This window comes from Pelophylax lessonae, assembly GCF_965119305.1.
Source record: "Pelophylax lessonae genome assembly, chromosome: 9".
Lineage (NCBI taxonomy): Eukaryota > Metazoa > Chordata > Amphibia > Anura > Ranidae > Pelophylax > Pelophylax lessonae.
The window spans coordinates 92,135,277-92,159,556 of NC_138776.1; the positions used below are offsets into that span (position 1 = coordinate 92,135,277).

General features: G+C 40.7%; 1 protein-coding gene across 1 annotated transcript in view; it reads left to right on the forward strand.

Moving 5' to 3' along the window:
* Positions 1-24,280, forward strand: part of CFAP46 (cilia and flagella associated protein 46) — a 363,053-nt gene that overhangs the window by 154,410 nt on the left and 184,363 nt on the right. Inside the window, exons 24-31 of the mRNA XM_082268864.1 lie at positions 2,233-2,364; positions 3,346-3,511; positions 5,281-5,368; positions 8,979-9,138; positions 17,564-17,747; positions 17,922-18,075; positions 19,980-20,254; positions 22,410-22,526. Of these exons, the coding sequence (XP_082124990.1) occupies positions 2,233-2,364; positions 3,346-3,511; positions 5,281-5,368; positions 8,979-9,138; positions 17,564-17,747; positions 17,922-18,075; positions 19,980-20,254; positions 22,410-22,526 (1,276 nt within the window). The remainder of the gene's footprint in view (positions 1-2,232; positions 2,365-3,345; positions 3,512-5,280; positions 5,369-8,978; positions 9,139-17,563; positions 17,748-17,921; positions 18,076-19,979; positions 20,255-22,409; positions 22,527-24,280) is intronic.

A 24,280-nucleotide genomic window follows, 5' to 3' on the forward strand; every position in this document is an offset into this window, starting at 1 on the left:
AAGCAGTGTCTGGCCTACCTGGTGACTGGTCCTGGCGGTCAGCTCCGATGCGATGGCCTGCACTCTGATAACGGCTCCACTCAGTCCGACTCCTACCCCTAGGCGCCGCCTCCCGTACAGAACAGCGCGCATGGCAAGGGGCTGGGTTGAAGTGTCAGTGGAGCTCAAAGCCCCGCCTGCCTGCTCGTAACACAGTGCACTGCCGATGCCTGGGCAGCTCTGACTGCTCTAAATCCGCCGGCGACCCACTGAGATGCAGCTCGCGACCCACCAGTGGGTTGCAACCCACAGTTTTGGAACTCCTGCTGTACAAGATAAAGACTAGTTGTTCTGTGATCCAAGATAAGAACTGGGAGGATTTATAACACTCACTGAGATAATACAGGATGTGTGCATAGGACACAGGACATCTCTAAATTTCCGTCATTATCAATAGTTTTTTTTTGTGCACTTATCAAACAGATATAACAAAACCCTTTTAACTGTATATTTATTTACTGATCAAAAGAGAGCCAGAAAGAAAAATTCATTTTTAGGGTTTACAGACCCCTTCAGGCTATCTTAAAAATAAACTTCACCCTTATATTATAAATAAAGAAAAAGGGTACATTTAGAAATGTTAGTATATTTTGTGTTTGCTTTTTTCTCGAGTCCATAGTGCAGCGCTTAAGTGTATGAAAAAAGTGCATGTGAACGCACACAAAAATAAGTGTACTAGGATGTGTCATATGGTTCCCTCCCAAAGAGGAAGAGACAAAGCTGCTGATGAGGCAAGGCACAAGGTAGGGGGAGAAAGGAACCTAAGTGCTGCACATCCTCCCTCTAGACTTAAGGGGAGGCCCAAAGACCCACAGTCTACAATCTCGTAATGGCAATCTACAGAAAGTTATCAACAATTTCAAGCTATTTCTTCTTTGCAAACCAAATTTTTCTTTCCCTCCCCATTCTTTTCACAGTGGCCATTTTCCCTATGGACAGATGATTCCATCTCCCTTTACTTCCTGGAACACTGGGTGTGCCTCCTGGAACATGTGCCAGTGCACATCATCTCAGGGAGGAAATTATCTTGCCCCCCAGGAACTTGTGAAGTTTACAAACAAGATTTTCCAGGAAGGCACTGGGGATATGGCCTTCCCAGGATGCAACTGGAAGACCAGGAATCTATCACCGGTAGAGATCAAACGATTATCGGCAAAGCCGATATGTCGGATTCAGCCACCAAGGTGACTGATATTGCCGATATTATGGGAAAGTGCTTGTACTGGAGTGATGCCTGCAGCTTGAGGCATCTTCCCGGTACCGGCATCCATAGCCGACATTCGGCTGTCTTGTAATGACAACCAATGCGGCTGAGAAGCCGCTCGGCTGTCATTACAAAGAGCGGGAGGGGGCGACCCCCCTCCCGCTGCCTTCCGCGGCCTGCCCGGGTCTCCAGTCCCACCGCACGGCCGCCGAAGAGACGGACCCGATCAAAGCCGCATTCGGCTCTGATCGGGTCTCCATGTAAAAACCCGGAAGTGATGTCATGACATCACTTTCGAGTACATGGCGCCAAATTCTCAAAAATTACAGCATTCAAAACAGCCAAACTTGGTGTTTTGAATGCCTTTAAGTGCAGAGGAGGGGTTTGGGGTCTTTTAGACCCCCAGATCCTTCCACAAGAGTAACTGTAAAAATGTGATGACCAAAATATCGGTATCGGCAATAAAAAAACGATACTAGTCGATCACTAATCACCAGTGCCTCGCTTAAACAGGAAATGGAATGGATTGTAAGTAAAAGCAAAAATGTTTGCTTAACCAAAGAATGTAGGATGATTTCATATTAGCATGCAAATCTGTATGCTGACTTGGTTTTTAATGAAAGGGGAAATGATCTGCCTTTATTTTAGCCTCCTGTATCTCTGACCTTCTGTCTTGCAAGCCCTAGAATACTAGGCCTGAAAATATCTGCAGGGAAATGCTGGATCTTGTGGTTTCTCAACAGCTTTGTACTTGTTGGTTATGTACCTTTTCCGATGTTATAGAAATGGCACCAGTTATTGCCAGTATATTTTTAAATCCTTTATTTTTTTTCACATTAAGACTAAGTACATTAACAATGGAGTATATGCTTATTGGTATTTTATAGCAATTCCTGTTGTGCAGAAGAATACTAAAGTGTAATTGTAAACATTACAATGCCAGTGCGTGATTCAATAAGTAATTAGGAAATTGCTGGGCACTCTTGTAGGCACGGTTCTATGTTGGGATGTGAGATGTTAAGCATTGCTACCTGCATCCAGGGCCAGAGCATAATGGAGAACTTGGCTGGGAAGAAACACTTGCGTCTTTCTGCCATAAAAGCCTTCGAAACAAGTGCAAGGTACGTTTTAATCCTATAATAGAAAAAATATGTTTTCATTGAAATTTGGCATATCAAAGCATTAAAGTAAAAAAATATATAGCTTTTTATTTAAAGTAAGGAATAATTGTGGTAAGAGCTATATATAGGTGTAGTTTATTTATTTATTTTTTGTTACACACATAAATAGGCATATTAAATAGTATAATGCATAGAACAACAGTCCACATTAAACAGTTCAAGATTCCTTTTTTATTAAAAGAGCCAAGAAAAAAAAACGTCCACATTGGCCTAACACTTTCAGAAGTTCTAGTCTTGCCTCACAATCATTTTTTTCTATGTCCTCTTTGGAGGGATTTCCCATCAGTAGCTCTATCCTCTCCCTGTTATATCCAAAATGAAATAAAACTTTAGTGTTGATTTACTAAAACTGGAACATGCACAATCTGGTGCAGCCTTGCATAGAAACTAATCAGCTTCCAGTTTTTTTTTTTGTCAAAGGTTAATTTACCAAGCTGAAGTTGGAGGCTACCATGCACAGCTGTATCAGATTTGCACACTCTACTTTTAGTAAATCAACCCCATTGTATCTGGAACTGGGCTTTATAGTAGATCTAAACTGTTACAGGCTGAAATATAATTTTATAAATGACTGCGTTCGAAACAGTTGATTTTTTTAATACAGTTTTTTGCTGTTATTCAACTTTTTTTATTCTCACCCATTGAGAGACATAGGAAATAGGTCACTTTTGGGTTATATAGCCACTTGGACACTGTCGAAAAAACTATAGACCAGCCCAGGATAACCCTTCCTACTACTAAAATAAAATATGAAGCATGATAGCAGTCTTTAATTAGTACAGATTGCAAGCACAGACTTATGGAGCAGTCAAGGTTGGACCACCTTTGGTTGCCCCCTCTCCACCCACAGTAGATTAGCACTAGTATATGTATGATTTGTATAATTCAAACTTGCTTCATGTTATAATGTGATCTCTTCAGATTCGGAAGTGAAGCCAGGAGTCCCTCTTTGACACTACAGGCAGCTAAACATTTCTGGTATGCTTGCTCTCCACTGACAAAATCTGCTAAAGAGCGAGAACCTCTTAAAGATTCTGTTATTTGTGTTATAAAGGCCCTGAATGAAGCAGAATCCAAGCAGAAACAGGTAAAGAATCACAGTATACGTTATAAATGGCTATCTGATGACAGGGAATGCTTGTCTTGTCCCCTCTCACTTTTCTATTTTCACTACCAGAGCATTTTTTATGTTTTTTGCGCACATGTTTAAAAAATAATTTTAGGCCTGAAGATTTTGTAAAACCCCAGAACATTATATATTTTCTGAAAGCAGATACCCTAGAGAATAAAATAGTGGCCATTTTTTATGTCACCCAATATTACCAAAAGATCTAGGAAATGCAAAAATTTCTGTAAAAAACACACACCGAAGTGAATATTAAGGCAAACAAACGCAATAAATTACCCAAATCTTCTGTAAAATTTAAAAGACAAGATTGCGCCGAGTAAATAGATACCAAACATGCCAAACCTTAACTTTGTGCGCTTGTGAAATGGCGATTAACTTCAGTGCCTTATATTTTCTATAGGTGATGCTTCATAAGCCCCCTATAGGTATCAGTTTAGTGTAACTTGCAGTAAGTGAGACCCGGGTGATACCGCTCCGTCCTGCATACGCACATGACCTCCCAGATTGTATTCCGGACGGAGCAGTATCAACCGGGTGTCACTTACGGCAAGTGGGTGAGAGACGGATCGGTATTGGTGGGTGGGAGATGGAGCGAGTGAGAGACAGAGCAGTATTGAGTGGATGCCGAACGGAGCGGTATCACCCGGGTATCACTTACGGCAAGTGGGTGAGAGATACTGATCTGCCAGCAGATCTGCTAATGTGGAATTGCTTATATCTTTAATTTGTACATATGTGAGTGGCATTTCAATAACATTTGTAAACGGAATTATGCTATGTGACATAATTTTACCCTTGCATGAGCATCACCACCTAATGGTTGGAGGAGGAGAAGACTAGTCTCGGACCCTGACATAGGATGTACAACATATCGGTATCGCCAACGAAAAACCAATATCGGTCAATCCCTAATACAAACATACCATAGAGAATAACGTGGTTTCCAATGTCATGCATTGCAATGCGTTAGGTACAGGAGAAATTGCACTTGTGTGAGCTGGGTCTTAGCATTTGCAATCCTGCGGTTCACGTACTGTAGGTGATTTACTGAAAGGGACCCATTTTATCAAGCTTGCACACTTTCTGTCATGTTCTTGGACAGTCAGCATCTCATCAACAACTTTAGGCCCCTTTCACACTTGTGCAACTTGTCCTGTTACTTGGGACTGCAAAGTCGCATGACAAGTCGTACCCCATGATTTCCAATAAGTGCCATTCATATCTGTGTGACTTCAAAGTAGTCCCTGCACTACTTTGGTCTGACTTTGATGCGACTTGAGGTCCATAGACCTCAAGATTATACAAGCATTACTTCAAGTTGCATAAAAGTCTCTTTGCAAAGTCACGTCACAGTTGCGTGACTTTCAGGTCGTACGAGTGTAAAAGGGACATAAATGACCTTATTGCGTTTGGTTAAAGTGACTGCATTGCCAATGTGGCTTTAAACACTTGGGTATATTACCAACACTCATTTGAGGAAGCCATTTGGATGTGTGGTGAAACATCGTCAATAGGATAATTAAAAACCTTCTCAGACATACTAAAACTAATCAAAAATAAGCTGTTTCTTATTCATAGTGGCAAAATTAATTATTTAGTTGTTCTTATTTAAAATGCGCCCAAATGAAAAGTAATGAGGTTTTAAGACCATATAACTATTCCATATTTGTGCTTAGGAGGTTCCCCGAAGACCTCATTGTTAATAATGCGTATCTTCTTTTTTTCAGGGGTCAGAGAATGATACCACTTTATTTCACCTGTGGCCTGTGATGGACATTGAAAATCGTAAAGTGCAGGACCCAGATAGTCCTAAAGGTACGTGAGTTCGTAATCCTGCTTGAAAGACATCTCCACCTGTCTATTCTTGTAAGCGTTATCATAAGAAGAGTGTTCATTAAGGATTGACAAGCCTTGAGTTAATTCAGTGTACATCAAGATTTTCCATACTTTAAAACTGCTCACTATTATTTATTAATGACGGGAAAGATTATATGTTCTTGGATGATCCAAAAGAGTGGAAATTTACATGTTGGAATGGTTCAGATATGAATTAGTAAAAGAAGGTCTTTGTAATTATAACAGCTACTGGCCAACTCCATTGTCTAGAGCTCTTGGCAACCCTTCTCTTAAAGGGACATCCCAGGCAGCATTTTATAAAATATTTTGATTATTTCTACAAACCTTATTGCAGGTTTTGACTTTTTCCTGTTTTGAAAATGCTGAAATAAATAATTACAGAGTACTTTTTTTAAATATCTCAAAATTACATGACCATGCTCACCAGATGTGTCCAATCCTTCATTTTCACAGTATATTGTTCTAGGGTGGCAGTTTTCTTTTAGAAAAAATATACTCTAAAACACATATGTAACAGTGCCAGATTAAATAAATGTAATTCTTCCAGATAAATTAAATTTGCATGCATATTGTATACAATCATTCATTTATCTTGCATAGTTTTTCTATATCTATAGGTAATATAGATAGATTGTACTCTGATTGTACTGTAACATGTATAGTAAGCTTAGGAAAACATTCCCTGGGGGAGGAGAAGCAGCAGCACCCTGAGCTTTCCTATGAGTGGCTGTGCTGTGGGGGCGTGCCAGGACAAGTCTGATCATTGGAGGAGAGTACACTGAGTTCCTAGCATAGCTAAAGAACCGACCACAGTGTGCTCTCCTGCTTATTGTGGTCAGTTTCTTTTTTTTTATATTTATCATTTTATTTTGCATTTTCAGATTGTGGTCAGTTTCTAATTGAAAAACTGAGAGACTAGCAGGAACACCAGAGATTTCACATAAAGGAAGCAATACAAAGAGAACAGTAGACTTTCTCATACAAAAAAACATATATAGGAAGTGGCGCAAGCAAGTGTGCATCTGAGGGTTAAATAAAGTCCATGCTAAAGTCTCTGAGGGGAATGGCTCAGTTCTTGGATGCAGTGTGAACAGTCTAAGTACTTAGGGCTAGCCTTGAGGGAGAGCAGAAGCGGGCTCCAAACATGCAAGACAAAAGTAGAAAACGGGCGCCATTGAGTGCAGACTGTTATGCTTGCTTTTTAAAAGAGTAGAATAAAACTCACATAATGTGGAAGATAAAAAGGCACATATATTAAACCAGTGGTCCGGAGCAAGCGTTGTCCATCCTAGGACTCGTCCTGGGGATGAGTCAGCCCTGTGCACGGTCGTCCTGACCAGCAGAAAAAAACAACAAGGTTGATATGCGGGAATGGAGGCTGATCCGCAGGCTGGAACACATGGTGGACTGCACCGTCGTCCATGATGACATCACCAGCGCGCTGGTGACGCGTTTCGGAGCTTTTTAATACAAGTACATGGTACAGCAGACACAAATCATGAATATGAAGTGTTGGGGAAACAAACGCTTCAAGCTTACCATACTCAATCTCATTGTACAGTATTCTTAAGAGCTGCCAGCATATTGGAGGAGGGTTGCTGTCATAGTTAAAATGATGGAAGAATCTTGTCAATCACATAAAAGAATAGACAAGGACCAAGGCTGTGGCAGACATTTTCCAAAGTACAGACCTTAGTGAAGGACACCAAGGTACATTTCAAATTAAAACCATCAAAAAACACTCTGTCTATTCTCTGGCCTAGTTCTACAAGTACAAATAAGTTTAAAATAACAGTTATAGATTGCCCTTCAGAGCATAGAGATCCCCTGGGGAAGCTGGGTCCCCATAGATCCCCTTTTAGAGCAGGCCAGGGTCCCCATAGATCCCCCTTTAGTCTTACCTTTTCACCTATATTCCATGTGCTACCAGGTTTTCCCACATCTCCAAGTACTCCAGTCTCTCTCTGCAAAGAATTTATATATATTTTGCCAACATGACCCCATTTAGAGCAGACCAGGGTCCCCATAGATCCCCTTTTAGAGCAGGGTCCCCATAGATCCCCCTTTAGAGCAAGGTCCCCATAGATACCCCTTTAGAGCAGGGCGCCCACAGACCCCCCTTTAGAGCAGGCACCATCTACCCAGAGGTGGCTTTGAAAAAATTGTCTTCTTGCTAGTCAAACCCTTCCACAGCATTTCATTGTTACATAAAATGCTCCTAGTGGCTGCACATGCAAAACCCCCAGCTTACTTGGAACAGGACTAGTCTCACACTCTCTCACACTTACAAACTCACATTTCTGAGAGAAATGTTTAACTCCTAGCTCAGTGGTGCATAGATTTGGATACCTAAGTAGGTGGGATGCCAAGATTTCTCCACCACTGTGCTGAAAATGTAGTCTGGCCTGGGCACTCTTTCCACCATTTGGTGGTGATGTTCACTAATTAAACCTAAAGCTGGCCATGCACTGATTGAAATCCACTTAGTGGGTGCTGAGTGAATAAAGAAATCAGATTTTTTTCATTCAGTCTGCAGGCTGAACAAAAAAAACTCTATAAGTACTGTATATGGCCAGCTTTACTGAGATCAAATGTCTAACCTAATAGCAGAAATCCCCACCTTAACACCCCTCCCCAGGACCCCTGGAAAGCTTCTAAATCAGGATCAATAGCAAAATATGAATACTGTATGATAAAATGTATTTAAAATTATTATTCTATGAGTCCTTCAGGCTCCAGAGCCTTCCAATCCTTCCTTGCTTCCTCCTCCTTGGCTCAGTCGCTGCACTGACACTCAGTCCCTCCCTCGGCAGCATAGACTCCACTAACTCTATGCTTCCTCTTCGGCTGCCTGTTCTCCTGCACTGGGCGGCGGCTGCAAGCCTGCACTGAAACTCCCAGTCCCAGTGACCAGTAACTCCAACAGATATCACTCCACAGCACAGGAGAAGAAGACTCCACTCCACTTAATAGAGTGGGCAGCGCCGGTGTGGTGCCGGCCGGATCTACACTACAAGAGTGGGCTGAGCCATTGCATCGGTGGGTGAGTGAGTGAGGTAGAGTCTAGTGACAGACATCAGACTGAAGTACAAAAAAATCACGGTGGCCGCGGTGGACCCTGCAAGAACCGTTTATGGACACCAGTGTTCGTGTACAGACACCTTGCCGATCACTGGTCATATTCATGTTACGACCTGTGAATCTGATGTTAAACATACAAGTACTCTGCGGGTATAGAGTTCATCTACTTATATTTATGTCTTCAAGTTAGTTAAAGACAGACTGTCAGTGAAAAATACACTCATCTAGAGAGCCATGGCTTATCATTGACTCTCACATGTAGACGCATAAGGATTGCTGGGCCCTTTCAAGTATTCGTTATAATTAGTGGCTGTACAATACATTTTGGGCCAATAACACATTGATGTATGCTAATAACAGTAATTGTCCAACTCCGACAACTGAAATCAGTTAATTGTACAGCTTCTGTCATACCCTTACCTCTTTTTCTTTAATCTATTACCTTTACCTCTTTGGCTTTAATCTATGCAATGTTATTGTGTTGCAGCCATCCCCATTGAATCAGTTGGGTATAACGAAGAGCTAAGCCTGAAAGCTGGACTTTATGAGCTGCTATTCATATTACATGCTGATAAGAATGATTGGGAATCAGGTCTCAAAGTATTGGATGAAGCCATCAATATTCTGCCACGTACTCGACACAGACTGTAAGTTTGTTACTTCCTTTTCTCTATACTCGTTTATTAATGCTGAACTCCATGCAAACAAACTAAATGCACACATATATGGGTGTTGTTTACCTGCCAAAATATTTTTATTCTGCTCACCCAGTTTTGATATTTACACAGCTCTGCCACATGACTGGAGACCTGATTTTTCTCTAATGCTTTTGTTAGCACTATGTAACGTTAGCCGGGAAAAAAAAGGCTGGTAAAACAAAGCAGCAAAAGTTGCCTCCCCGGCCCTCTTGATTGCAAGCAGCCTGGACTTGCACTTGCTTTCAGCCCCGATCTAGCTCGCAGAAATGGACCCAGATGTCAGCTGTACTGTTTTTCTCAATGGTCTCACCTCACAGGAATAAACAGGTCTCTGCACGTACTGTATGCTTAGAATAAAAGCAGACTGGTTGGGTACATGATGGCAGTAAGATTGTTAGATCAGAACTGAAGATAAGTATAGGCCTAGGCTGTCTGCACTCAGGTGGGGGGGGGGGGTGTCTTTATTAAAGGACAACTTCCCCAAACTGGAACACTGGACGTGAAGATGCGTTAGATTGTATTTCTATCTGAAACATTTTTTTTTTGGATAGAGGGTGGAAGTCCTTGTGGAAAGCATCAAGCTTAATGGCATGCTGTTGTCTATGATGCTCTGATCTGAATAAAGTCTCAATGGCTCAAAGTCATACTTGTCCATTCAGGAAAACAAGAAGTCTTTAATATTCGGGTTATACTGCCGTTCCTACTGGAGGACTTGACACTGACACATAAAAATATGGCAAGACAGCCTAGGGCACTGATGAAGAACCTTGGCATCCCAGATGTTTTGGAACTACATTTTCCATGATTCTCATGCACTCTGCAGTGTAGTTGAGCATCATGGGAAATGTAGTTCCAAAACATCTTTAGTGCCAAGGTTCGCCATCACTGGCCTAGGGTAATCCCTCAGTTTTTAGTAGTGTCGTAGAGATGGATGTCTTTTAGTCAGCTCTGCTGTTTTGAAAGATTGACCTACATGTTGCTGATGGTCAGCTGTACTGTTTTTTCCAATGGCCTCTTGGAGTATATATCACATTTTTTATGATTCAATTTTTTTTTCACTGAAGATTCATCCATGAGTTGTTAAGAGATTGTCTCTTCATTTGCAGCTCTCCATCAGATGCATTCTCAGGCTGGCTTTTGGCATACTGCATTTGTACTCTGCTTGACTGGGCTTTGCAAGGATCGCCTGGAATAACCTTCAGGATTTCTGGACCCATTCTGCTGATAGTTGCAGAGTTTCAAGTCCAGAGTTGCTGCTGTCCCTCAATGCTTTACTTCTTTTTAAAGACCCACTTAGTGAGTAGGCCAAATACTGGTAGTGGTAGCTGCCCTCATTTTCATGGGTCAGTAAAAAGCATCTCCCCACTGCTGCTTCTGCTTTGCAGAGCCATTGGGAATTTAAATCTTTGATCTGTTTCTGCTACTTGCCATTAACTTTGGTCACTTCCAGCCATGTAACCCTCAGCTGCTACCAATTGTTAAAGTTTTGAGTGTACCTAAGGCTGTGCCTCCTTAACTCAGCCTTACTGGCATGTGGCCGCAACAGGTCTGATTCTAAGCAAGGTGGGCACAGTCCAGCTATCTCGTGTGCCCCCATCTCAAACTCTAACAGCTTCTGGGCTGCTTGCAGCATGCCTATTAACCAGCTATTTGCTGTCTTTGATCACAGAGGCCTCTCCCCTGTGCCATCTCCTGAACAGTCTATTTCCGATTAGTCCATGGCCTTGGCAACTTCCAAATATATTGGATTCTTAATTGGTTCAGTCCTTGACTAATGGGCTCACCCCTGAGGAGTCCCAGCCTGCCATTATTTCTCCCAAATTAAAGGAGGTTGTTTTGATGCTTATTGATGCAGTGCCCACCTCTGGGAAACCAGAGGATCCGTCTGCTGCTTCTACCAGTGCTGCTTCCAGTCTTGAGTCATTTAAAACTCCTAATTGTGAAAAGACTTTCCCTTTTGAAGATGCTTTTCTAACTTTTGTCTACAGATATTAAAACATCCTGATGAGCTGGTTGTTACCCCCAATAGCTTGTACTCATTTGGAGAGGATTGTATGCAAAAGTTTTTGTTTGAAATGTGGATCCAGTAGTGTCCTGCCCTAACAAGGTGCCCACTAATTCAGTAGAAGACACACCTGTCTTTAAGGACCCAATGATAGGGGGTTGGAAGCACTTTCTAGAGCTCTCTTGATTTGGTGGTCCTGCCCTTCACCTGATGAACTTTACTTTGTCAAACCATGTCTGACTTGTTAAAATCCATTAAAAAAAGATCTGACCACTGCTGGAGTTGACCTATTGCTTATTGAATGCTTGGAGCAGATAACTAGCTTTAAATTTCAGCTATTATGGTGTGCTGGAAAGTTCCAGTCTCATCTCTCGCATGAGCTTTTTTGTTGATTTGCTGGACTTTGAACCTTTCTGCAAAAGGAGGTTGATCTACTTGACCTTCAAGGGATAATAAAGAAAATTCAAAAAAGCCCTAATGGCAGTTTTCTGGGGGTAGTTCCCTTAAAGCGGAGTTCCACCCTGGATTTTTTTTTTTTTTTTTAATACCCCCGGGACAGTCAGGGCTAGTGCATTCCACAATGGCTAGCCTCTGATCTGTCCCGGGTTGCACTTACCTGCAAGACGAAATACTTACCTTGCAAACGTCTTGTCCAGCGCTGCCATCTCAGATGTGGGCAGCTTGAAGCCAGCGCGTCCTCTTCGGCGTCTTCTTCCGCCTTCTGTGGTCCTACGATGCTCTGCGCCGGCCCCGACGTCACTTCCGGGTCACGCGCGTCACCCCTCCACAGCTTCTGGGCATGCCCAGAAACTGTTTAGAAGGGGATGACGCGCGCGACCCGGAACTGACGTTGGGGCCGGTGCAGGCGCAATGATTCCTGGGAGCTATGACGTCCAGCTCCCAGGAATCATTGCAGAGCCAGGAAGTGACGACGGGCCGCGGCCGAGGAAGGAGGAAGAAGGAAGTAAGGTAAGTATATTTTCTTCGCTACGAGGTAAGTAAAAAAAAAAAAAATATGCGATTATCCATTTCTTTTTCAGGTGACCCGGAGCGAGAAGATGGAGGTAAGTATAAAAATAGGGTGGAACTCCACTTTAAGAACTATCTGCATCTAATCTAGGTAAGCATTTGCACCAGCGTCAGTAACATTACCGACATGTGCAGCAAATTAAGGTAGTTCTTACTACCACCACTATGGCAGTGACAGACACTGAAAGAATTACCACTAGTTCTCAGATAGGGAAATTGGCAGTTATTAAGACCAAGTTTGAGCTGGTGTACAGAGGTATACCAGTAGTCAGAGCAGGCTGCGCCTGTGCTGGGAACCTGTCATTTATGTGACAGCTTTCCGCACAGTTCTGTATCCACGGCCCCATTCAGCTGTCAGCTGAGAAATTCACCAGCCAAAAGTTAAATGTAAATAGGGATACAAGTGATGTCATGACCCAAATATGGGCAATGGTCATAATTGTAAAACAACTTGTTACTAGGTGGGCGGAGCATAATGGAGACATAAGAGACTGAAAGTCACTATTTGATTGAATAGTGGCTATGGATCCACCCACTGCTGTGTGCTGTCAAGGAAAAGTAAAGAAGACCTGATGGGGAACTAGTCTCTCAGTTCCCCATCAGGCACCACCCACCCTAGGACAAAATGCCTAAGCCACGCCAGTGAGGACAGTCCATCCTCATTGCAACACAATATTCAGCATAATAGCAGAAAGTGAAAGTAAATTGATTGTGAATAGGGAAATGTCTCCTTCTCCATGTTTTTGTAGTCCAGGACCTAGATACACTATGATGCTAAAATCTAGGAAAGCTTCTTACCACATAGTCTATCATCAAATGTTGAAGACCTACTTCTCTAGGCTTCCACCCCAGGGTTTTCTTGGAGGAATCCTCTGCTTTCTGCAGCTGTTTGGCTCTCAAGTAGCCCTATCAAGTGTAGCACTATCAAGTGCCAGGTTTCTGCCCTTTCTATGTATTTTTAGAGAATGATGGCTTTTCTCTCCTTGAATAAGACCTTTGTACAGGGGATCTCCCATGTACCTCCCCTGTGACCTCTGTGTCCTGATGACCATTATTGTTAAGTCAAAAAGTGATGGAGAAATCCAAAATGTAGGTGTTACAAGAACAATGGGGGCATCTGTTCTGGTGACAACTAGAAGAGGGATTCCCCTGTTTTTTTTTTTTTTTTTTTTTTTTTTTTAAACGTCCCTGTTGCATTTACCAAATAGAAGGTGAAGGAAAATTTCCAATGGCAAAAAATAATGACAGGAACTGTTTCCTATTCTGTCCAAAACTGGGAAAACTCTTTAGGGGCCTTATAAATGCTTGCTGGATCTGATGATCCTCACACTACCTTTTTTAGAAGCTCAGATTTTACAGTGCTTTATATAGTATAAAGGCCAACATGTCATCATCTTCAGTTCTCAAATGTCGTAATTATCAGTACTGTTATTCTTTAATTCGTTTAGGTTTGCTTTTTACGCTGATCACCAATTGCAATGGCACGAAGTGTGTAAGCTTGGTTCTAGTCCTGTATATAAGTGCTCAATAAAATATGTATCGTTAAGGTTACATGTTGTTTTTGACTATGTTAGAGAACCTCACTTTAGCATAAGTCATGTGACACTCTAATCATTGTAAATATGTCATGTGCATCTTATTCACTTCTTCTCCTATGCAGCATTTACTTTAAAGTTCATGGTAAGCATGCTGAGATAAAACAAAAGTAATATTTTGCAAATGAGTCCTTATTTTCTATGTAGTTCACTACATAGTATAAATGCTGATCTCACCCGGGTTAAAAAAAAATAGTTCCTTAGTGGATTTTTAAAGGTACAAACTGATTCAAGCACCTATCTATAGCAAATTCAACTGTGTCTTTTTGAGCAAGGGATTTGCATCGGCTTTATGTGTGTCTTCTCCATCTAGAATGTGAAAAGGTTGACTGTGACAGTTTTACATATACCTGCTTTAAATGCATAACAACGCTTGTAACTTTTTTACCCTTCAAGCAAATATCAGCCTAGGAGCATGTTTAGAATTCCACAGCACTGATTCTAATCAGCAGGTGGGGAAAATAAATGAGATTGCAGTCTCATAAAACTTTATTTCAGGTAAATACATTAATACTCATAATTTTCAATGCCTTTTTTCCTCCCAGTCTGCAGTCCTAATCCGGTCTTATGACTTAAACTTCAAACCACATTAAACATGATATCTGTAAATAATATGCCACATCATCATTATTATAAGTACCTACTAGAGTTTCAAATGTTGTCAATGCCTTTTACACATTTCTTGACTTTCTGTATAAATTCTGCAGTGGAGCATCTGTATTTGAATGCCGAAAAAAAGAATGTACTTGTTTTTATGTGCCTTTTCTGTATTTGAAGTCTCATGGGTTGGGTTGTCGAGAGATCATTGATATTATAACATGACTAACCAGTCAGGAGCTTAAGGGCCATGTAACGCTTGTGATCCTGTCGCTGGTGAGAAATTTTGAACTTTACAGATATCCAGATATAGATGTGAATGATTGCTGAAACAAACTGGGGGTAGGTTGTTTACTTCCTTGTTCATTTATTACTTATAAAGGCTGGGGACTTATTTTATTATTTTCTTCTATTCCCACTTTATTTTCCATGATAATCTTGGATTATTTATAGTAAACAGAGAACAGAGTTAGGCCCAGGCATAATTGTGAAAAAAGCATTAGGCGGAAACTGGACTAAGGCATTGGAAAGCCACAGGTGTATACTGTGTGTATGTGTTTATATATATAAATAAAAAATTATATATATGTGTGTATATATACGTTATATATATTTATATACAATGTGTGTGTGTGTGTGTGTGTATGTGTATATATATATATATATTTATAAAAGTATGTGAACCCCATGGAATAAACTGTTTTTCTGTGGTAATGTGCCATAAAATATGATCGGATCCTCACAAAAGTCACAACAAACATGATGTGCTTAAGCTGATACACAAAAAAAAAAAAAAATCAAAATTTCTCATGTCTTTATTGAATACATCCATTAAACCTTCACAGTGCAGAAGGAAAAAGTCAGTGAACTTTAGCTAGTCAAACCTCATTGGCAGCAATGACTTCAAGCAAGCATGCAAGATTAGACCTGTAAAACCTTTAGGAGGAATTTTTGACCATTTCTCTTTACCTTTAAAGAGGAATGGTCAAAAATTCCTCCTAAACCTTGTGCAGTTCTGATCCAGGGCTAACAAAAGCGATTGCTTAAAGTCATTGCTGCCAAAGGCAGTTCAACCAGTTAGGGTTCATTTACTTTTTCCTCTAGCACTGTAAATGTTTAATGGGTGTGTTAGATAAGGACACACGACATTACAATCGTTTGTATGTTATCCGTTTAAGCACATTGTGTTTGTCAATTGTTGTGACTTAAATGAGGATCAGATCACACTTTATTGCATATTACTGCAGAAAACCAGTTAATTCCAAGGGGTACACATATGGTTTCACAGAGTTCACTTACTTTTTCTTGCCACTGTATATTTGACAGTGCTGCAATGCTGCACCTTGTCATAACGTGAGAAGGGTTATATGTCACCTAGGATTCTCAGTCATGCAGGTTGCAAGGCTCCTCTGTTGTTGTTTAATGTCTGTTCTAAGTGGTGAAAACTGGTTTTGCAGTTATCTCCAAAATTCACTCCTGGATTGTGGGTTCTGGAACCTAGAGTCTTTGTAGAGGCTTGGAAGGGATGAAGTCTTTAACCCTGGGTCAACATTTTACTGGAAACCAGGAACACCTCTCAAAAAAGTTGGGAAAGGGTAACAAAAAGCTGGCAAATTGGTACTAACAAGAAACAGCTGGAAGAACATTTTGCAATGAATTAGGTTAATTGGGCGTCTTAGAGAGTCAATATGTCTTAGAAGTAAAGATGGACAGAGGTTCACTAATCTGTGAAAAGCTGTGTCTAAAAATTATTGAAACATTTCAGAATAATATTCCTCAACGTAAAATTGCAAAGACTTTAAATATATAATCATCTACAATACATAATATCATCACAAGATTCTAAGACTCTGGAAAAATCTGTGCAAAGGACAAGACCGAAATGCAATATTTGATGCCCGTGATCCACGGGCCCTCAGATGGCACTGCATTAAAAACAGGCATACGTTCTGTGATTGACATCCGGTACTATGCCATCCAAAAAAATGCAAGTTAAAAAGCTCTATCATGAAAGAAGAAGCCATATCTGACCGTGATCCAGAAACGCCACTGTCTTCTCTGGGTCAAAGCTCCTAAAAATGATCTGTTGCAAAGTGAAAAACTGTCCTGTGGTCAGACAAATCAAAATTTGACATTCTTTTTGGCAACCATGGGCGCAGCATCCGCCAGACTAAATTTGAGAAAAACCTTCCGGTTTGTTATCAGCGCTCAGTTCAAAAGTCTGCATCTCTGATGGTATAAGGGTGCATTAGTGCTTGTGGAATGGGCAGCTTGCACATCTGGAAAGACACCATCAGTGCTAATAGAGGTATCCAGGTTTTAGAGCAGTAAATGCTGCCATCCAATGTCTTTTTCAGGGAAGCCTTGCATATGTCAGCAGGACAATACTAAACAGCATACTGCATCTATGACAACAGCATGAGTTCATAGAAGAGTCGGGGTGCTTAACTGGCCTGCCTGCAGTCCAGTCCTTTCACCAGATGAAAATATTTGAGGCTTGAAACGAAAAATTCAGCAAAGAAGACTCGGGACTATTGAGAAGTTAGAATCCTATATCAGGCAAGAATGGGACAACATTCTTCTACCAAAACTCCAGCAACTGGCCTTCCTAATTCCAGATTTTTTCAGATTGTTGGTAAAAGAAGAGGGGGTGCTTCACTGTGGTACACATGGCCATGTCCCAACTTTTTGGAGACATATTGCTGCCATCAATTTCAAAATTACCTTATTTTTTAAATTGTACATTTTCTCAGTTGAAACATTTGATGTTTTCTATTTTTATTGTGAATAAAATATGGGTTATGAGATTTGCAAATCATTGCATTCTGTTTCTATTTAGATTTCTTCACAGCGTCCCAACTTTTTGGAAATTGGGGTTGTTTGAAATGGTTGTTCATTTTTGCAAAATGCTGCAGTTGTTAGTGACTATCACATATTGTATCTCCATAATTTGTTACAGATCTTACAATTGAAAAAAGGCATGCAGAGATAATTATTTATTAAGCAGTGGAAAGGTCAGGGTTCATAAATAGTATCTAACCTTGATATATACAGTATATCTTTTCATGTAGGTTTAATTTGTTTATCTTTATTTGTCAGCTTGCCTTTTTTGATTAATATATCTAGTAATGCATTTCTCCTTTCTCAGTGTCATCTTCAAACACCGTGTTCTTGTAAAGGCACGTTTGGGTCATAACTTTTTTATGGACATCCAGAAGTTCAAGGATGAAAGTGAAGATTATGTGTCATACATTTGGCATCATGTTGCCAGAACCTGCAGAAGCAGCAATGAACAGTTAGCCTGCTATATGAATGCAGTTGATGCTTTGAAGGTTTGTAAACCAGATCTTTCTTTAGACATGTCAGATTTATAGTTTCAGGGGACTCTTGGACCCTAGTGTGCTCATTAACACCCTGGATACTACCCAACACACAATTTTCAATATTTCAGGTCAGTTTTGCATTATTCATTACATACAGCATATTCTGTTTTTTTCTCTTTAAAGAAGCCAGAAAATGATTGGCAGAAAGTGGAGTACTTGCTAGAACTGGCAGAATGGTTGTACTGCAAACAGTTTCCTCTAAGCGATGTTATGAATATGCTTGATTGGGCGGTGGATATACTGCTTCATATGAGATTCTCCAGTAATGCAGAGGAAGGTGAGACGTACATATGTATAGTTTTCAATATAATAACTTTCTTGAATTGTGTTTGTAAAGTCAATCGCTGCCTTTGTTTTAGCCTTTTTGACTTAAACAGGCTGCCTTAAAGCCTATCTTCCTCCCCCTCCTCCACCTAATTTGTCATGTCATATTTTGGGGGGGGGGAGGAGGCATGCACCTAGTTTTGACAGGTACCCACTCCCACTTCCGCTTGCCCCTCTCTCCCTGCAGTTTTTTGGGACACGTCACAGCTCCCAGAAGACTGTGGAACCATTCACAAACCGCAGTGGGCAGCCAGCTGGGAAGCCGCAAGCAGCACTGCCGGCTGCCCACAGTTAAGATGCCAGCTCAGGGAACCTAAAGGCTAGTGAAGAACTAGCCTGGGTGAGAACAATGCTGGATCCATGGTGTTCTTTTATTAAAAATCAACAGCTACAGATTTTTTTGTTAGAGTGGAGAATCGCTTTTAAACACCTGCAGGTTTATAGCATCTGTGTCCCTGGGGGAGATTTTCTTTTATTTCCTGGAAGTAAGATAAACTCTCTCAAGAGAGAGGGATAACTTCTCATAGACAGTTCCCACCAGAACAAGTTTCCCCATCTAAAGAGTTCCCCTATAATACTTCTCTGGACACAACTCAAATTTTTGTATTTTCTGTTACTTTACTTACAGTTCCAGTGACCATGATCTCCAGGAAAAATAGAGAAGAAATCTCACTAGCATGGACACAGCAATAAAAAATGGATGGTTTCTAAATTCTCACCACTCGCCATTTTAAAAAGTTTTAAAAAGTAAAAAAATAGTTTTAAACACTTTACACGAGTAAAGCGGCTGTCTCTCCCCCTCAGAGGCGTAACGGATCTCCTTTGCCCTGGACGACATAACAACACTACTTACTCGCTCTTTTTTCACCTTAGAGATGGGGTTTATCCCCCAGTCCGGGTAAGCATTTGTGGACTTCTGTTCGCTTTGAAGTGGGGCGCTCCATTTCCCTCCTTCCTCTGCGGGCACGGGACTCGGCACTCATTCTTTCTCAGGGGAGGCCAGGGGTTGTTACCCTGAAGCCCTCACCAGGTTGCACCCCTTTATACCGATTGGAGCGTGTGTTGGACAGCCTGCGCCTACGATCCATATCCTTATTCAGGTAGCACTAGCACTTTGTCAACTTGGGATCTCTAAGTGGTCTTTGAGAAAGCTTTAATAGCGAAATGCGTCAGATTCTTTTTTGATCATTCATGATGCTCAGACTCACTGGTTTTTGATACTCTCTCCACCATCCCCTTATTTTATAGGCTTAGTCAGGACCCCGTTTCTTGCTTGACGGTGGGACCTTACTATTCCTGTCTTTTTATTTATGTACTATTTGGGATTGTAGGGATATCTTACCATGTGACTATAGTCTATCCAACAACCAATTTTTTGAGTATACTTTACATGAGTAACTTATTTTTGTCTTTTTTTGCCTGATGTTTTTTCCATTGAAATCAATGCAAATGCATTCAAATGCACATCAATGGCTGTCATAACGCATATCAATGTACATCAATGCAGATTGCTTTGCAATACACAATTAAACACACAGTAGAGCACATCGATGTTTGTTGACATGCATTGTGATGTGTTTCCATTGATTTAATGGAACAGTTAACATGAAAAAGATGCACCAAAAAAGAAAGGTGCGTTTCTAGCCTTTGAATTCAGCTCTTTGTACAAAAATGTGTCAACCCCGGAGCAAAACCTTATTCAAAAATCTGAAGTTGTGACAGACTGTATTTATTTTTGATGCATTGTAAGTTCTGTCTGTTATTTTATGTACCCCATTTTTAAATGTAGATTTGGTTTTCCTAGATGTATTTTGTGTAAATGCTTTTTTACATTTCTTCAATTGTCTTTGTAAGCAGGTAAAACTCAAAAAATAAAAGCAAAGTCTAGAAAGAAATCGTCCCAGCATAAGGAGCCAGCAAGTGAACAAGATCCAAACCCTGAGGTTACCGAGACAGAACCTGGAGAACAGCCTGACAGCCCTTGTAACTCCCTGGAAGACTTGAAGAACATTAGACAGCTAGAGGCCTTAGCACGAGCTTACACTTTAATGGCTTTTCTTAGCGGTCAGGGTTCACATAATCATGAGCAACACTCTCTGATGGCATATGCGTTTATAATCCGTATTTGGCAGGTATGTTGGGAAATTATTTTCTTTTGTGCAACAAAACTTCATTTTGCTAACACAGACAATAGTCATTTTTTTATATTGTATATGTATTGTATATAAAAATGATTACAGTTGATGATCAGAAATATTCTTAAAATGTTTAAATTATTGGGAAATTTCTGATTTCCAGGCAAGCTAGAATGGGAAGATGGAACTTAGTAGAGCTCAGCGTAGAGATTGCACAGTGATAAGAAGACAAGATATGTTTATACACTAACCCAGGGATTCCCAAACTATGGTCCTGCAGCTGTTGCAGAACTACATATTCCATGAGTCATTGTAAAACTCAGATTTTCACATACATGACTAGGCATGATGGGAATTTTAGTTCCTGAACAACTGCAGGGCCGTAGTTTGGGAATCCCTGCACTAACCCATTCAGTGCTGTTTTCTTTTAAGTAGTCACTTATACTGTCCTTAAAAAATAAAATGTATACAATTTGCAAAGTACAAAAGATGTTTTACCACTGGTGCATACCCATTTTAATAGAACCTTCCACTTATAGGTAAATTAATAACATACTGTAGATCTATTATTAAGCTCTCATGTAAAAGCTAGCAAACAGGATACGGATTTACAACAAAAAATAAAAAATAGAAAATTGACAGTCCAATGAGAAATTACAGTCACATTGCTACACCGTGTAAAATAAAGATCCTTGTCCTTTTGATAAAGCTTTGTGAATCAGGCTTTGTCTGCTTTTGGCTCCTGCCACATTTCTCTCTTGTCTTTATAGGGGTTGATTTACTCAAACTGGAGAGGGCAGAATCTGGCGCAGCTGTGCATAGTAGCCGATTAGCTTCTAATTTCAGCTTGTTCAATAAAGCTTTGACAAAAAAAAAAAAACATAGAAGCTAATTGGTTTCTATGCAGAGCTACAACAGATTTTGAACTCTTCTGTTCTAGTAAGTCAACCCCACAGTGTCACCTAAAGACTGACAGACAAATAAGATGTTCTTGCTGTTTATGTCTAAAGCCACAACTTTTTAGAAACCATTATACATGATGATGTTTGTTAGCATTTTAAAAGTAGGTGGAGTCAATTAGTATATTACCATCTTGTGCTTTTCTAATACCCTATGCATTTTGGATGCATTTTATATTTATTATAGAAATGCCACTAAAGGGCCCCTGTGCAAAATCAATAGCTGGGCCTTTTATTTACAGTAACTTCTGCCCAAATACAAACACTTGGAGAGAGAGATGCGGTACTAGTAGCCAATCTGGCTCTACTGTTGTGCACTTGTGCTTTCAGGGAACATGCTGACCGTAGAAGAAAGCATAGTTAGCATGGGAGAGGGGGTTGAAGATTCATTGCTGTTCTGCTACTCCTTCAATGAACAGTCAACAGGCTATTATAGTTCTTGACCAAGCTGCAGAGGAGGTTAAAGGAGAAGTACAGCCAAAGCTCGTTTGGCTGTACTTCTCCTGTGGACCCCAAGAGTGCAGTTCATTCTGCACTCCTGTGACCCATTTTCAGCAGAAAGTGGGCTGAAACCCTCTGTCATCTGACATCATAGAGCCGGTCCAGGCTCCGGAAAGATCGCAACCATATGGTCAGGATCCACCCAGAAGCCTGGACCAGCACCCGGCACAGCCTCTCAGAAAGCCACAGAGAGCCTGAGCCAGCTACTCCTGCCCCCTCCACAGCCCAGGGCTCCAGTGAGCATTGTGGGGGGGGGGAGGGGGGGCAGAGCAAAGAGCCGATGACTGACAGTCACCTGATCTCTGCTCACGGAGGGCTGAGAACCAAGCGATCGGCGGTATTTAATCGTTCGGTTCTTAGTCTTAGAGCCATCGGGGGAGCAGGTGCAGCAATGGACTGATGCTAAATCCAGGAGTGCCTGGATAGCAATGCTGGCTGCACAGACTTACAAGTCCTTTGCTTGGTAAACATTTCTTATGTGTATTTCAACTACGTCTTTAGCTATATACTATGGACCTAACAGTTCCATAATATAGGAAACAGTGGTCATACTGTTTGGAAGCTTGCCTGTTGAAATAGATAATGTATTTTGAGAATCACTATTTGTGACTTTGTATTTGTTCTAATATCAATAATGCAGACTGTTCTTATGCATAATTTCTAAAGATATCTGACTTATCTTTTCAATGAAGGCATCACTGCCTGCAGCATCTTCTTTTATGAAATCATCACAAAAAAATCCTGCGTCTCTTCAAAATCCACAATCTGCATCATCCCGTAAAGACAAAGGAAAGAAAGAAACAATTGAGGTAACTTGTATGTGACTAAATGGACACTATGATTACTAGGCTTAGAATGTTTAATTGGAGTCTTCACACAATTATGCATGAGCTTATTCAATTATATAATCTAATGGACAGTTGTATCTGTCAGCAGCAATTACTTTTCATTAAAGGAACCCTGTCACCAACTTTTGCAGGTAAAAGCACAGAAAAGTCAAGTTTTTTAAATGCTTACTTTCTGAGTTATTCTTTTCCATAAATTAAATTATTTTTTGTGCCCTCGAACTTGCAACAGATTTGACATCAGAACTTTAGAAAGAATCATTTCCCTAGAACAGCCCCCTCCTTCCTGTCATAGTCTTCTCCTCTTCTGGGAGGGGAGGACTATGCTGGCCTAGCCCCTTGGCTCCTCACCTCTCCTCCCTTCCACACCTTTATGTAGCCGCTGGGTGAGGAGCAAAGGGATAGAGTACAGTGTCACTTGAGTGATTGCTCGGAGTCTGCTGGGGCTGCTGACATCACATCCACAATCTCAGAGCTTTTGGATGGCTACACAAGAGAGGCTTTTAAGGGTAAATAACATGCATAAATACACACGTACCGTTTATGGGACAAATGTTAAAATGAATAGATTGGCAACAGAATCTCCAAGCTGTTAAATGAGTTTGGGTCACTATATTTTGTACTATATTATACATTTGTGCAAGAGATTATTGATATTTATTACACGCCAGAGTCACCAGAATCACTAGGAAAGTACAGATACTGCCTTTCGGTACTTAAGTAAAGTAGTGAAGTAGTTCTACTTAGTTACTATACATCTCTGCAGCTAAGTAGATATTGGGTATAACCAAGCGGCAGACCGCTAGTGGGATTGGAAGGCTGGTTGATTGGTCGGGTTGTATTATGGAGGTAAATTCGCGCCATGAGTTGGTGGCCACAAGAATAGTGGGTGAAAGTTTAAGATGAACCTGAGGATTAATAGGACTGGCTAAAAGGAAATCTGTCAGATTTTTACCAGGGACAGATTCAGCTTCAATATCAATCCATCGAAGGGAGGGAGGGCTCTCAAACCAATACCTTGATTGAGTTATAATGGTAGCTAAGTAGTAGTCCTTCAGATCGACATGTCCCATGCCGCCAGCTTTTTTATGCTTGATAAGTTTGCAGAATGGGCTTTTCGGTTTTGCAACACAAATTTATTGACAATGGTTTGCAGAGACTTGAAAAAAGAATCTGGGACCACTATAGGTAAAGTTCTGAACATGTAGAGTAACTGAGGCAATACCATTATTTTAAAAGCTGCTAACCTGCCAGACCGTGAGAGCTCAAATTTTGAAAAATGTGACAGTGAGTTATGAACATTTTGTAGAAAGGGGATATAGTTTGCTTTAAACAGGGATTTGGTTGACCCTGTGAGAGTGGTTCCTAAGTGTAATATACCTTCCTCTTTCCACACAAAGGGATAGCTTTGCTGCAACTTCTTTTTTTCAATAGGGGATCTACACCCAAGTTTAATACACTGCTAAAAAAATAAAAGGAACACTTTGAAAGCACATCAGATCTCAATGGGGAAAAATATCATGCTTGATATCTATACTGATATGGACTGGGTAACGTGTTAGGAATGAAAAGATTCCACATAGTTTGGTGGAATTTAAAATTATCAACCTACAGAGGGCTGAACTCAAAGACACCCCCCCAAAAATCAAAGCAAAAAAGTGATGCAGCAGGCTAGTCCATTCTGCTGAAATTTCATTGCAGCAACTTAAAATGGTACT